We start from the raw sequence: 15,215 nt of genomic DNA on the forward strand, positions 1-15,215 counted from the left end.
GTTGTGTGCTGAGGCCTTAGTTTTTAAGCTGCTGTTTGAGTAGTTCCAGCACATGGACCCACTCACACAGTCTTTTACCTGCTTGTCTCAAGATCCCATGCACAACCTAATTATTTTTTTTAATTTTAATTTTTTAAAGCTAAATGGCCTTGTATAAACAGCTATATCTATGCAAAGTGAGTAGGAGCTGCTATTTTTCTAACTTGGTAGTATTTTATACTGATGGTGGTGGTGGGAAAAACTTCATAAGGGAAGAACAGAGAAAAAAGATTTTGGCAGAAAAAAACCCTCAAATATATCCCCCCTTGCTCTTTCTCCCCCTGCGCATTTCTTTTCCAAAACACAAAAGCTTTCTTATCTGTTTCTTTTTTTTTTTTCTTTTTTTTTTTGTTCTGCATTTTTTCAAGTATTAGAGAGAGACAGTTTCCCAGCAGATTATGAGACCATGTGGAAATCCATTTGTCTTTAGCATACAGTAGTTGCTAAACATATATAACTTTCAAATCCTCTCTGGGAAATAAGTGACAGAGACATTCAGCTAACCCAAACAACACATTTCACAATAAGCACTGTGCTATCAAAAGGCCTCTGGACTGAAAAGCTAAATGTCCCCTCTTTTAAGGATATTGAGTGAGCCAAGACCAGGAGATGCTGGGAAGCTTGTCATCTTACAGTCAATATAAATATTTGTAGATATACTGAACAGAGACTGAACTCTGCCAAACTTTTGGCTCCTGGTTAACTAGAAGAATTTCTCCCTCAGTTGTGTTCAACTAAAAAAAAGACAGCAAGGAGTCATAGGCCTTGTCTGCTGCACGAAGTTCCACTGAAAACTGATTTTAAATAAATCTAATTAAATTAAAATGCATTGCTAGCATGAACACACTTACTTGAATTTACACTGTGCTTTTATTCATTTAATTTAACTTTAAATCAGTTTAAATCTATTTCAGGATTTAGTACTGAGTAGAGCAAATCTGTTTTAAAAAATTAATTAAGTGGTGTCATTTTCCAGTATAACTAGATTTTATAGAGCTTTTTGTTTCCATCTATTGATCTCAGTGAGTATTCTGTGAACATACTGAAAAAATATATTTTTTTCAAAGAATTCACTTGCAAATCTACTGAATTCAGTCATCTGCACATGATCAGCTTTTCTGCAGTACTTATATACTATTCTATTATATAACAAGATCAATATTGGCATGTAAATTTTGGATAGGATTTTTCATAGTTGGCTTTTACCAAGTGACTTGTTGAAAAGAAAATTGGTGGGACTGTGGCTTGTATTTAGAAATCTTTTTATCAATAAAAAAAAAACACAACAGAATTTGGATTTAAATGTAAGCAACTTTCTGCAATGGTGTGAGTTCATTCACAATGGGATTTCTTTAAAGATGGTAGAGAAAAAGAAAGCTAACATTAATAAACTGTTTTTATAATGTAGTAGCAGATTTTCATAAACATGTGGTTGATTTTGTTCTAGATTGAAAATCATGAAATAAATCTGTTCAGTTTTTCTGGCCAAATGAAGTGCATGATAGTAGAAACTAGAACAGAATTGTTCTAATATTTGGCAATTTATTTACAATGCAGGCAAAGCAGGCAATAATTGTAATGACCTCCAACCTGATAATGTTCTCTTATGCTAAACACCCCACCTTCTCAATTGTTTGAAATTTCGATTATGCTGCTTAAATGCTCTGAAAAATCACCACAAATGTTAAGCAAACCCCAAGACAAGCTCCTGAGAAGAATTTACTCGAGATGCTGTAGCCATTCAGGGCAATAAAACAAGAAATTTGGTTTACAAGAAGCCCAAATAATATCTAGGGCTGTTCTGAGCAGAAAGGCCTGTAATGAGTCAATGGGTAATCATTCTCAATGCAGAAAGAGGAGGACTGGAGAGGCAGCTAAAAAAGATAAGGCAAGTACGTGAATCAATCCAAGCAAGCAGTGCTGCTGGTTTTCTCATGCACCTTGGTCCTTGAAGTGTGTTTGAGTTAGGATTACTTTTCAATCCTTTTAATCCTTTTAATCATTTGAAGCTTACATAAAATACAGAGTAAACTCTCTTTGAGGAAAATAAAAGTTCTCTTGTATTCCATGTTGTCTAAGGAAGCCTCCACATTATGATTAGATCTGTTATGGTTAGATCCTTAACAATTTATTTCAGTGGGAAAGCTTCCACTAGATTTAATAGCAACAGGGCCCAATCTACATTTCCATGAATCATTTTAAGACAGTTTACCATTCAGGGATATTGGCTTCTTACCAAATGACTGTCCTATTTCTGTCGTAAAGCAGAGTGTCTTTGTTCCATGTTGCATCCAGAGTCATGAATGTACTCTTGAAAGGAACCTGAAAGTAGTATATCATAACCTTGGTGAAACAACCTTAATGCTCTAACACATTACACTATTGTAGTGAATTACATTTTGGGAGAAAATGTTCTCACATATCCTATAAAAGAAAAACTGATGCCTTATCTATTTTAGTGGTCTATTTATAGCTCTGTCTCCTTGAGGTAAATCTAAACATGTGAGAAAGATCTACATGATAAAATTCAAATGTAAGTTCCTCTTATTATTCCACATATAAAGACATTTTCAAAATGGTAAATGAGACGGCTTTGCTTGAAATTTCGTTGTGAAACTGAGGGCTTTGTTGCATAAACACAAGTTTGTGACAGCAATGGCACTTACCAGCTAAGCAAAGTGTCCTTGGGAGGTATTTGGGCAGGCTCATAGTTGACAAGAAGGAACACACCAGTAGGAGGAACCTTGCCTGCAGGACTGATGCCTGCATGGTGTACATTTTATATATATAAGCAATCTGTGGGGAGCACTACCATCTGTAGGGCTGTGAGTATGTCCTGGGCAGTTAGCGTGGCTGCTAGAGATGTGAACCTGCAGGTGCCTGAGATGGTTTTCAGGCTCCTCTGTACTGGTAGTACTCTCTTTCTGGCTCTTCTGCTAGCTCCCTCTGCCATCTCTGGATCCCGGCTGCTGTTGGGAAAGCTCATTCTGGTAAAAGTGTGTTGAGCACCCATTTAAGAACAGTTTCAACCCTCAGCTACAAAGAAGGAGGGACCTAGAGCCCACAGCAGGTTGTGAGTGGCAAATGGGGCCATTCCCATGATGACCTGTAGCTCTTGGCACAAGGAGAATGGCAACTTCTCCACTTTCAGGTCTGCCAATGCAGAATAGGTTCAGTGCTCTGATAGCGGATGAACAGGGACAAGTGATCAGTAACAGCAGCCACTGGTAAGACAGTTAATGCTTTCTTTGCTACAAAGACGCTTTGGCCTTATAACAGTCCTCCATAAAATAGCTATTTTGCTTGCCTTTCCCTTCCCCTCAAAGCAAGCTTATTCTTTACAGTACTAGATGGAAGAGTAATTGAAAGAAACGTCACTGACAACAAGCAGTGAATCAGCGCTAATACTTAGTGTGTTGTTCTTACATCTGAAAAAGCTGACCTATGATAATGCAAGGTCTGTAGTTCCTGTAGGCAATGCAGACGCTTTATAATACCAGACAAAGCCAAGATCATGGAACCGTGTAACAAGCTATGCCTTGCTTTTATACAAATGACTGATTGGAGAAAACCTAAGGATGTTTCATGGACTTCTGCAATAATGTGGAACATTTGTTTTCCATGCAATAGCGGAAAACCATGAAGTTGTGAAGATGGAAAACTTGCGTACTGCTAGTAAATATGCTATAGAATCTGTTGTAATGTAGCATTATTCACATTGCTCTAATTTAGAAATCATTCAGGGGTTGCGCATACTTCATGTAATTCAGGAAGCAGTTATCATTTATCATGTTTTTACATTATATCTACTGTGCTAGGAATAGTACTTTTAATAGCAATACAGTGTATGTTGAATATAGAAAAAGTTTAAGACAGCCAAATACAGACATATAGAGATGGAAAAGAAGAAGAGGACAAGCAGTAGTCTACTCTTTTAGGAAAAATTAACATTCCATGGTAGTGTTCTAAAAAAACAAAACAAAACAAAAACCAAAAACCATCTCTTTGGGACTCTTTGGTAAACTAGTGGGTAAGTAAACTTTTAGTAAACTACTGCTCATTTTAATTCAGAAACAAAATGTTGTTCAGAGAGGTTCATTTTTCCATAAGATGGTGTTCTGGTCTCTTGAAATGTGGATCTGTAATATGATGGTGTTCCAAATTTTCATTGCCTGCAGTCTGTTTCATATAATTGGGGATGGGCATGACGTGATTTGATGCACATAAGACTGTTCTTTTTCAGGATTCATTTAAATCCATCTCAGTTTAGAAGAAGAAACTTCTTTAACAGCTGTGTGGGTGCCATGTATGAAGCGTATTGTCTTCTCAGTTCAGTTATTCTTAGGCAGGTGGTCACATCACAAAACATCAGAGTAACTGCCTTGAAAAAATAACCTTGTGTCTCTCGGGAGGGAGGACAATAATTAACAGCATATGGAAATAGTTGCTTTTACCACAGGGATGAAAGGTAACATTGGTAAAACAGGATGTGGGCAAATTTATGCTCCAGTTGTCTCTGTCTGTGGTTTGTGTCAGCCTGTGTCTGAACAGGAGATTCTGTCTTATGATGCGTCCAGATGATAATCAGAATAATTAATGTATTTTTTGAAAATAATAAACATGAAACAAGTTTAAAACTAGAGAAGTTCACTGACTTCTGTTGTCAGAATCTACAGGCCTATGGTTGTTCTGTAGAAATCACTGCTGAATTTTGCAGAAAGTATATTTCTTTTTCATTTCACTCTACTGTCAGTAGTAGCAGGTATGCATGCCTTTCAATTAATGTACATTCATGTTTCCTGAAGCTTCACCTAGAACCTGAAAAGTGTTAGAAAGCACTGGAAAAACAAGTATACGACTTGTAAGAAACCCTTAAGGGGCTATCTTCCTACGTGTTACTGATGAAAAAATAAATTTGCAATAAATATCGTGAGACTGAATTTCTCCAAAGTGCTTAAATTTAAACTATTTTATATCAGTCAGAATTCCAGAGGATTTCAGTTCAGATTAAAATATTTTTTTAAAAATCTCTTTAATGAGAAAAGTTGTGCAAATTGACAAATGGCTCTTACGATACCTTGTTTAGGATGACCATGTCATGCATATGGTTGAATTTATCATCTCTCACACAAAGAAAGGCAATGCTTGATAAGCAGTTTTATTGGATAATTACATTTTTTTTTACATTTACAAATAAAGCAGATTGATTTCCATCTTGAAGTACTTTACTAAAGTATTATGAACTCGTCAAATGCTAACGTGGCACAGTATGCCTTATTTCCTGTTTACTAAATAATACGTCTGTTTTGTGTCTTTCAGGTTGAACCTGGAATTGTTCTCTGCCAGGGATGTCATGGAGCCTCATGTCAGAGTCCTTCACCTAAAGGAAAACATTGCTTCCTTGGCCCAGCTTCTTGCAAGCACAAACCATGGTGGATTCCCAGTGGTTTGCAGGCCCAAGCCAGACCATGCAGAGGTGTTTCAGGGAACCATTAAAAGGTAAAAATACTATCAAATTACGTGATGTTTATGGCCATTTTTCTTTTTTTTTTTTTTTTTTTTTTCTTAAAGCATCTGTGAAGACCATATGGGTTGGTTATGAAGCTTCTTCCTACTTTCTTTAGCATGAACAGCAGGTGTCCTTTCAAGAAAGGACCTTGGAAAGCTTGAGGTACATGCCTGTCTTCTGTATCAAGGGTTTATTGAAGACCATCAATGAAATGATCTCATGTGAATTGTAGAAAAAGGTTAAATTGCCCTTCATAACCTTGAAGGTTCACAGAAACAGTAAAGGGATTTGGATCTAGTTACTCATTAAATGATCCCACATCAATTCAGAATTGGCCTGTTCTCCCATCACATTTTTTCGTTTTATTAGTGTATGCTTTTAAAGGAAATGCATTAATGTAAATCATATCACAGATGAGATAAGCAACAAAGTCACTGGAAGAAACATGCAATGTAAACAAGAATTAGGCTAAAGGAAGCCTTGCATACTAGGGACTCTCAAAAGGCATATAAAATATCCTGATAAATGAAATATTGCTGGTATTGCATTTCATGTGAGAGCAAGAGTGACTCCATCCTTTCAGGAAGGTACCTTAAGACTGTCCTTTGAGTGGTGGGTCATGAGTGGGAGAAGCAGTGGCTTAATTCCCACCTTGAGTATCCTAGAGGAAAGGAGAAGATGCATATGCAACTGCTACTGCGCAGGAGTTCACAAAGCAAAGCTCTATGGATGTAGCTTCCAATTACCTTAATACAGACACATGTTGTCTTTTGTCCTGAACGACTCTTGTATGCTTCCTTGTAGAGATTTTTTTTTTTATCCACTTCTAGTTTAACCGCTTAACTGGGTGGCAGTTTGTAGCTATCTGTGATCAAACAAGGATAAAAGTATTTTCTTCTATTGATCTGGATGGAGAAAAACGTTATCCATGTATCATCAGTGGAAATTTAGTTAGGTCTTGTTTCCTTGCCTGCTTTGTAACAGCTTTTCAAGGATGAAATACTGGCAGCTGGATCACACTACCTCATCCATAGCTCTATGGTCAGCTGCAGTTTTGGACATGAAGATGGAAAGGAAATGAATATTTAAAAAAAAAAAAGTGAACTTGCTTCACTGACAAATAAAACACTTTGTACGAGCCTTTTAGAGAAATATCTGCTTGTAATGAGAGAATTGTACAGTGGAGATTCTTTGGGTTGCAGTGGCCCGAAGGAGTAATAACATCAGTAAGTGCGGGATCATATACTTGTATGTGGTATATATACTTGTTCCCTTGTCATAAATGTTGCTAATAAGAAATATGCTAAGGCACTAAAACCTAAATTTCTGAGTGATGGTCCACAGTATGCACCAGTCTGGAAGATATATCATATACTAATGTACTTATTTAGTTCTCAGCTGTCCTCAGAAATAAAACTAGAAAGCACACTAACAACTGACCCAGACAAAGCTCCTTTTAATTAAATTTATAGTCTCATCATTTCCTCATTAATTCATCAAATTACCTGGCAAGGAGAGTCCCAGGCTACTGAGGAGTATGATGAGTTTACACAAATAGAGTTGTGCTTTGAAACACAGAGCGATGTTGTGTGGAATCAAGCAGAAAGGGAGGTCAGAGGGGTGATCATGAGGACATCCCAAAGAGAGGCACCTTTAGAGACAACCTGATGCTACTTGACAATTCTGGGAGGCTTGTGGTTTGCTTAATTGCTAGAGATCTTCTATGAATACATTCTGCTAGAGCCTTAAAAAGGATGATTGAAAAAGCTTTTCTCCTGCCATTCTCAGCATAAATGAGCTGTTGTTAGACTGTTTTGAGTAAAACCAAGATATTGCTTTAAATGGTTGGCAAAGCAGCAGCACTTTTTTTTTTTTTGGTCTAGTCCAGTGTGTGCTGCCCACTGCAGTGAAACCCATACAGAGAGGTTGTCTGGGAGCAAGTATTGCATTCTGGCATGTTCTGTCAACACCCCTTCTCACCCCAACGCATGCCCAGCTGCTTGAGAACTTCTGAGATGAGCTCTGGGTGCCTTGTTCCCAGCAGTGACCGCACGCGGCTTTGCTCTTCTGCTATGGGTCCTCACCAACACCAGAAAAGGAATGCTCTGCAGCCACCCTCTGAAACAAGCCTCCAAAAATGTGATGTGTCATGGAATTTGCGTATTCATAACCATAAGTAGTTAGGCTTTGGTTTTCCATCTTACTCATAAAATTACAGCTCTTGTGGCACGTAACTGTTAAGATCGAGATGAGAAATGCTGTGAGCTCCATAAGGGAAAAAGGTGCTCTTCAGCCTCTTACTGTGGAGGATCTAATGCAATCCCATATGGAGGTGACATAGCCACAGGCAGAAAGAGGATCATTTGTTTTTCCATTTTGTACATCAACAGTGTTAAAGTGGAGAAAATGTAGCTTGCCTGTCATGTTTTAAAAAGGTGGATGAGGGAAGATGCGATAATAATTGCCATGATGTTTTTCTTGAGAGTTGCCTTAGGCATTATTATTGATTCCTATTTTTGTTGTTGTTGTTTTGTTTTTTGTTTTAATAGTGGCACAAAAATGTTGGTATTACATTACAAAAATGGGTGCAAAGAGCTAAAGAAAGAAATGAAGCAACTTATCTGCTATGCTTGCATGAAGGCAGCAGCAACTCCTAATTTTTTCTTACTGTTTCTCACTTCTGTGAGTTTCTGTACTACTTCTTCTTGTGAAATGTGCATGGATGAAACACTGAAAATTTGACTGAATGCAAAAGTTATTCATTATTTGCCCACACTTGGAAACTGCAATGATGAGAGTTTCTGTACAAGGACAAAGTGTTGTTATTTTTGTAATACATATGAACGATTTTGACCCTTTGAAAAGAGAAGGTCAATGTCAGTTCTTACAAAAACAAGGACTGTGGCCAAGAAGTGTTGGCTGGGACCTGCGTGGACCTACAAATGCACCTCAGTGCTGGCCTGAGCAAATACACAGATATTCCAATTTTATTAAAAAACAAACAAACAAACAAAAAAACACAACAAAAATCTTCAAGTCCTGCTTAGTGGGGCCAGATTTTTCACCTAATCTTTGTGATCTGGACAGTTACCTAGTGGGTATCAAAATGAGATAACCAAACACATTTTTACATGGGTGACCTAAATCTGAAGCTGTTATCTTCCCCAGATGAGTAAGCAGTAGAGACTAAAAACCAAAACAACTATTAAAGAAAACTCCTTGGCTTTAAAATTGTTAAAGAGGAAGCAAGCTGTAGCTGAGAAGCAAGTTTCCAAAACAAAGATCTCCTCAGAGTAATACTCTTGACACTTTGCCATAGGCAGTGCTGTATGCATGCCTGGGAAACCCTTGCAGAATTGTGTTTGAGGAACATGTGGCTGGTGAGCTAGATGCATGGCACTGATAGGGATGCTCGACCTGTTGTGTGCAATGCAGAGTGCTCAGGGACTGCCTCCCCGCCTCCATTTCTCCCCCAGCAATGAAGATACTTGCACATGAGAATACAACAGGCTATTCTTTTGCACTGCAGCTGAAGTGCCTCCCCCGTCTACCCCCCAGCATCTGCAGAAAGGGAGCTGGGCTGTTATAAATGCGCTTGGCAAAGTCTGCTGAAAGCTCTGAATGTCATGGCTTATGTTGCATGCCCTCCTGGCTGGGGAGGCAACCGTGCCCCAGGTGGAATCCATTCTTCGGAGAGGCCTGAGGATGGGACCATTGCCTGTCTTCCCTGGAGGCTTCAGCCAGAGACACTGAGTGAGGCTGTAAATACATGCCGAGTAGTTGCTTGGGAGGTCCCCTGTCTCTTGTCTTGGCTGCTGTAGTCTGTGGCTGCAGATCCTCCTCCAGCAGGAAAAGATAGAGTTATGTTTCTGCCTAATTTCTGTAAGACCAGAACTGAAAAAAGAGCTATTTTTTCGCTTCCACACGTGTTACAATGTACTAGTGTATGGCCGCTGTAGGGCAATGAAGTGGTTCTGTGACATGATGAAGAGATTAGACACATCACCACTTATGTTTTGTTGATCCATCTTCCTTTGCCAGAGATTACTTTATAATGTAAACTGTAGTAAAAAGCAGAAGACATGGAGGGTTTGCGGAGGAAAGCTGTAGGTAACTCATTTCTTTTCCTTGCCTGTGGACATGGGTGGGATATAACATGGAGGGTGATGATACTTCATGGTCATCAGCAACATCTTTGCTGCCAATCTGTGCAATCTCCCATGCATGATCACTTCCCTCTACATGCCCGTGTAACACTCTCATCCTCTCTGATTTCTTCCACCAAAATGGACAATAACATGCTCTCTACCTAGGTGTTGTTTTCTGAGATTCCGTTTATCCCTTAATGCACTTAGACACCCTGTATGTTTGTGGCTGACAAATGCCACGTTGCTCCCAAAGGCGGTTCTGGTGTCAGTGGATTTCCTTGCCTTTAATTCACTTTTTCCAAGGAAATGGAAGGATTGGGGTTTCTGTAATGCAGTTAAATACTCCCGGCATTCACTGAAGAAAAGCAGGTGGATGCTGTTGGCTTGTTAGACCAGGCTCGGTCCCCTCCCTTTCCTTTTAGGAGAAGCGGTGCAGAGGCAGAAGCTGGAGTGCTGCCTGGCTATCTTAATTTCTGCCTTGCACACCACTTTGATACAGTTTTCCTGGAGAGACTACTGGGCTGATGAATACCACTGAGTAGCCCATAAGGGAATTTTACTATAACAAATAAGCCATTTTGTTCATGCCTGACTCTCTCAGATCTGTACCATGCACGGCTCTCCTATTGTGAGGCTCAAGGCTGGATTCCTTGTTTTTGCCTTTGCACTCTTACCTACACAGCTGTTAGCCATTACTCCGCATTTTGTATGTCTATCTTTTAGCTGAAGGAAATTTTTTTTGCTCAATTTAGTTTGATTGGGAGAAAGTAATTATGCAGAAACCACAATATCTCTGACCATAAGCAGACTGTACAGAATAAATATATCTAAGCAGAAATGGGTAAAACTTGGTTTTCTGCTACTTCTGTACAGGATGTGACATTTCTGGCATCATGCCTGCATTTTTGTGTGTGTTTTTTCACCTAGGAAACCCCGTCTCTTCCCACCCATCAAGTTTGCTGAAACTTCAGCATTTGTGGTTTTTGGAAATTATTATTTTGGGGCCCAAAAGAAATTTCAATAAAAATATGGTTGGTAAAGATGTCAAGAGTCCTTGTAGTTTACGTGGTCATTATATTTGTACTACTTTATTGCAAATTTTGTATGCTTTATGGGAGTGTACAAGTGAGGTGTTCAAAGTGCCCAATTCCCATTTTCAGAACAAAGTTAGAAACCTAAAAAAAAAACAGAAATTAGTGCTCTAAGTAAGAGGAGAAATATTCAAAAGCTGTGGTCTTCCTGTAGTTGAAAAGTTAAAAAATAGTGAATGTTCAGAAATGCCTAGTTATTATTAGTTCCTGAAGACATGGTTTCCCATTTGAGGACATTAAAAAAAGGTCTAATATGCTGCAGAACAGTTTTTATTTGAAAATCCATCTTATTGTAGAAGCATAGAGTGGTTTGGGTTGGAAGGGACCTTAAAGATCATCACTTCCAACCCCCCTGGCATCTGAAGCGACAGCCTGATGATGTCTGAAGGCCTTGTTCAGGAAGGTGAGCTAGAGCCCGAGCCTCTGTGTGATGGCGTGGGCAGCTGTAGCTGCTGTGAGATTTCCTGGGAGGTGTGCAGCTGGCAGCAGCTGAGCTGCTCAAGGCCTGTGGAGCCCGGTGGGTCCAGTGGGACGGCGTCGCTGCCACAGAGCTGGGTGCTGAAACTTGCTTCAGTGAAGTTGGGAGTGTGGGCAAGAGAGCGTAGAATTACATCTTCCTGCTTCCGAAACTCGGGGGAGATATTAAACAACTTGATGAACAGCAAACTGCCCGCTCTAATTGTTTCTTGCTCAAGGGATGCCACCACTAATGGGGCTGAGCTGGCTGAGAGCTGCACCTGAGGGGGATTTCTGGCTCACGTTAGTCCCCAGGCCAGAGGCAGAAGAGCTACCGGAGGAGGGAGCCAAACTACATTTCTGTGTACAGCATTTATTTTGCTGCTGTTCTTGCAGTGCTGCACTTTCCGCTTCCTTTGTGGTAGGAGGAAGGCAGGTAGAGAACGCTGTGTCCTCGTAACCCTCCTGCTCGATAGTCTTGCTTTAATTTCCCAGCTTGTAAACTGGTCTGAGAAGGGAGACGCGCTGTTTTCCACGATCGAAAGACATGCTAGAGCAGCTGTTCCCAGTAACAATAATGACACTATTGCTGAGACAAACATTTTCATGATGATGCATGGGAACACTAAATCCAAACCACATTGTTTAGCTAATGCATGCTTTCACTCCACTAAAGGGGAATGTCACATAACTGAAAGTAAATTGAAGAGATCAGAGTTTAGAAAATATGACAAAGTTGAAAACTTAAAGCTGTATTACATAGTAACGTCCTTTAACAGAGAAATCATTGATCCAAAGTGGTGTGTGGACGTGTATTTTATGGCAGTTTGTTAGGTATGACTTGCCTCTGGTCAGTGCAGTGAACAGATACCGTTGTGAGTCAGGAATGTGTTCTGCCAAGCACTTTAGTAAAACCGAGTATAGCGTATCGATACGTGCTGTGGGAAAGGAGATAATAGCACTGCAAACTGTTATAGATAAGTCAGGCTGTAGGTACTGGTGCCGGTACTTTTCTTTATTCTGCCCTCCCAGTTGGAACTAATGAAACGCTGTTCTCAAGGTGTGTGCACACACATGTGTGCAGAGTCCACGCACACTTGTTTAATGAGGAAATACCTTAATTATTCTTAGCAGGAGGAGAAGCACTTGCTTTCAGTAAGCAATGCAATGCAGCAGCTTAGGGGTAAATGGAACCTTAAAGACAAATTGAGACCCAAAAGTTTAATGCAAAAATTAATTACTGAGCTTAGCGATATCGACTGTAATATTATGACAGCCTTGTTGCTGGCATTCATGAAATAACTGATATAGATTTGAAGGCTTCTTGGAGAGCCTTTTCGTTCTGGCTCTGTTATGGAGAGGTTGCTAAGTTTAGATCACAGGAATGCAAAGTTACTCAATCAAACACAGAAGTCCGCAAAGTTCATGCAATATATGGAGATAAAAACAAGGTTTTATTTTGTATTAGGGCATCACGGACAGCTTTCTGCCTGCCTTCTCCCCGTCCCTTTGCTGTAAGCCCTGTGCAATGATGGTTCAGTGCTGATCAAAGCTAGAAACACCATCATCAGTAGTTTGAAGGCTGCATCTAAACTGAGCCAGCAAAGAAGAAAAAAGGGGAGGGGGAACACGTTAGGGACTTGGACACTATTTTTAGGTGTGCAGGCTAGGGAGCAGACTGCAATATCAAAGTGCTGGTGTGATTACTTGATTTTCATGGGAGAGGGTAGAATCTGTCAGCACGTTGTTTGTTTTTACTGTCTGGACTCCTGCTTTTGAAAAGCTGATCCAGTTAATTTCAATGATACACTATACAGTGATCTTGCCTATTAAAATAAATGGAATCCAGCACTTTCAACAAAAGCTCTTGACATTACGATCCTCCCATGTATTGTCAGGGTCCTGGGGCACTGCAGCTCATGAATAACACAGATGGAGGAAGGTTTATAGAGTCTGTAGCAGTGGTTTTATTCTGTATCCTAAGTGAGAAACTTTTCTTCCAAAGAGCAACATTATATGATACTTTTAAAATTAGTAGGCCTGTTTTGCCATAGGAATAATTGTGCAGGTGCTGCAGGGCTTTGTGACGGAACCTTTTGGAGGGAAAGCTGGAGCGCTGCAGAGGCTGTGCGCTCACTCAAAAGGCCAAATTAAAAACGTATGCAGCCTTGCTGCAGCATGTGGGTGGCTTTTAGGCAAGTGCAGAGTCTTGTTAAATGTCGAAATCAAATATAGGCATGGGGAAAACTGGTGTGTGAATGGAAAGACTGATCACATACTTGTCCTGTCATTTAAGCGTGTGGTAGGTTCCGCTGAAACTGAAAATCTGCCTGGTAACAAGCTGTCCTGTAGGGAAATATAAACCTGATCCTAAGTTTTCATAATTCTCTAAAATCTAGTCTTTCTGTAGGTTTGAAATACAGTTTGTGTGTACAGTTTATTTACAGCTGCCTTTGCATTTTCATGTTGAGACCACGGACTTACTGTTTGCTCATTCACCCTGATTATGGTGTCCATAAAAAAGAAGGCAACTTAAGTACCGACTATTAACCTCAAAACACAGCTCTGAGGTAGAAGAAATGCCTGTTAAGTAGATCTGAAGACTGAGGCACAGAGATTAAATATTTATTCAGCATCCTTTGAAAGGCTGTGGGGCATAGACAGGATTTGACCTTAACTATGGAAAACCTCAGTCCAGTGCTTGATAATGACCTTTTTATCATCGTATAGGTCAAATGCCAAAAACTTTTGGAAAGCTCCCTCTTGGTTTGAAGAACCAAACACGTAAGTAAACAGTAATGATTTAGGCTGCGTAACCTGAAACAACCCTGTAACCTGAGGGTTTATTTTGTGAAAGATGAAGGTTTGGTGGATTTTAAAACTGTTTCAGTGACCTAGTTCTTATCTACTGTCATTTGCCATATGCAGAATAGTTTTTTTTTTCTTGTTTAGTTGTTTTCACCATTTAATGAAGGTACAATGCTATTTGAAGCCAGGAAAAATGTATTTAGTATACTAGCAGATAGCTAAGAACATAAAAATAACTATTCTTATACAGGATGTACATTTTGCAGTTCATGTAAGAAGTTTCTGTCATTGTGCCCTTTTGCAAGCATTGTGTGTTTATGCAAGAACTTCTGCTGAGAGCAGAGCAGTGATCAAGTCCTGCAAGATAATCTGAGCACTCAGTTCATTTTAACTGCTATGAAATTTGAAGGTGCAAGACAATAAATCTAATCCCAACCAGGGTTTAGGATGAAGAAAGATCATGAAGGATTTTGGGGTGCCATGCTCTGCCATTGCATTGTGCAATTTATTGCTACTTGTTATAGTTCTATTGTCATCATTATGTCAAGTGACTGACATCAATCAAAATTTCGTAGTCAGTATCACTGAGCTTTTAAATATGTCCGAGAGAAGCTCTGGGAGGGAATTAGATTTTTTATACATGGAAGGGACGTTTGTTTTATTCTGGTCAGAGCATATTAATTGCTGGTCCCCACTGAGCTGGTTATTGGCCAAAGAATAAAAGCTCAAGAGTAAAAGCAGTGTTGTTAGTTACTTTCAGTGGATTAATGCAGGAGAAATAAGACTGAAGCTTTATGAAGCAAGCTAAAAATGATACTTCAGGTTCTCTATCCTCCCTTCTCCCTCTGCCCCAACTTTATAGCTGTTTTATCCATTCAGTCTGGGAGAGTCCTGCCCTGAATCCTTTTGCCAGTGACATCACCATTTAATCTTCCTTCTGTTCATTTGCAGCTACTTTGGAGCTGCAGTTCCTTTTTATGTCACTCCCCCAATATTTAGAATTTGTAGTTTCCTCAGATAGTTGGCCAACTTGACGAGAAAAGAGTGACACAATCAGCTGTCAGATACTTTTCATTCCTGACTTCCATGCCAAATCTGACATGTGGATATTGGGATAATAATGTGTTATCTTAATTAGGTGTATCTTCATAATGCATGTTTTAT

At 39.5% G+C, this 15,215-nt stretch overlaps 1 protein-coding gene across 1 annotated transcript in view; it reads left to right on the top strand.

The window, feature by feature from the left end:
- LOC106038398 (chloride channel protein C-like) overlaps positions 1-15,215 on the top strand; it is an 81,421-nt gene that overhangs the window by 57,232 nt on the left and 8,974 nt on the right. The window contains 1 exon segment of the mRNA XM_066992985.1: positions 5,359-5,538. Within this exon segment, the coding sequence (XP_066849086.1) occupies positions 5,359-5,538 (180 nt within the window).

The sequence above is a fragment of the Anser cygnoides genome, chromosome 2, assembly GCF_040182565.1.
Source record: "Anser cygnoides isolate HZ-2024a breed goose chromosome 2, Taihu_goose_T2T_genome, whole genome shotgun sequence".
Classification (NCBI taxonomy): Eukaryota; Metazoa; Chordata; class Aves; order Anseriformes; family Anatidae; genus Anser; species Anser cygnoides.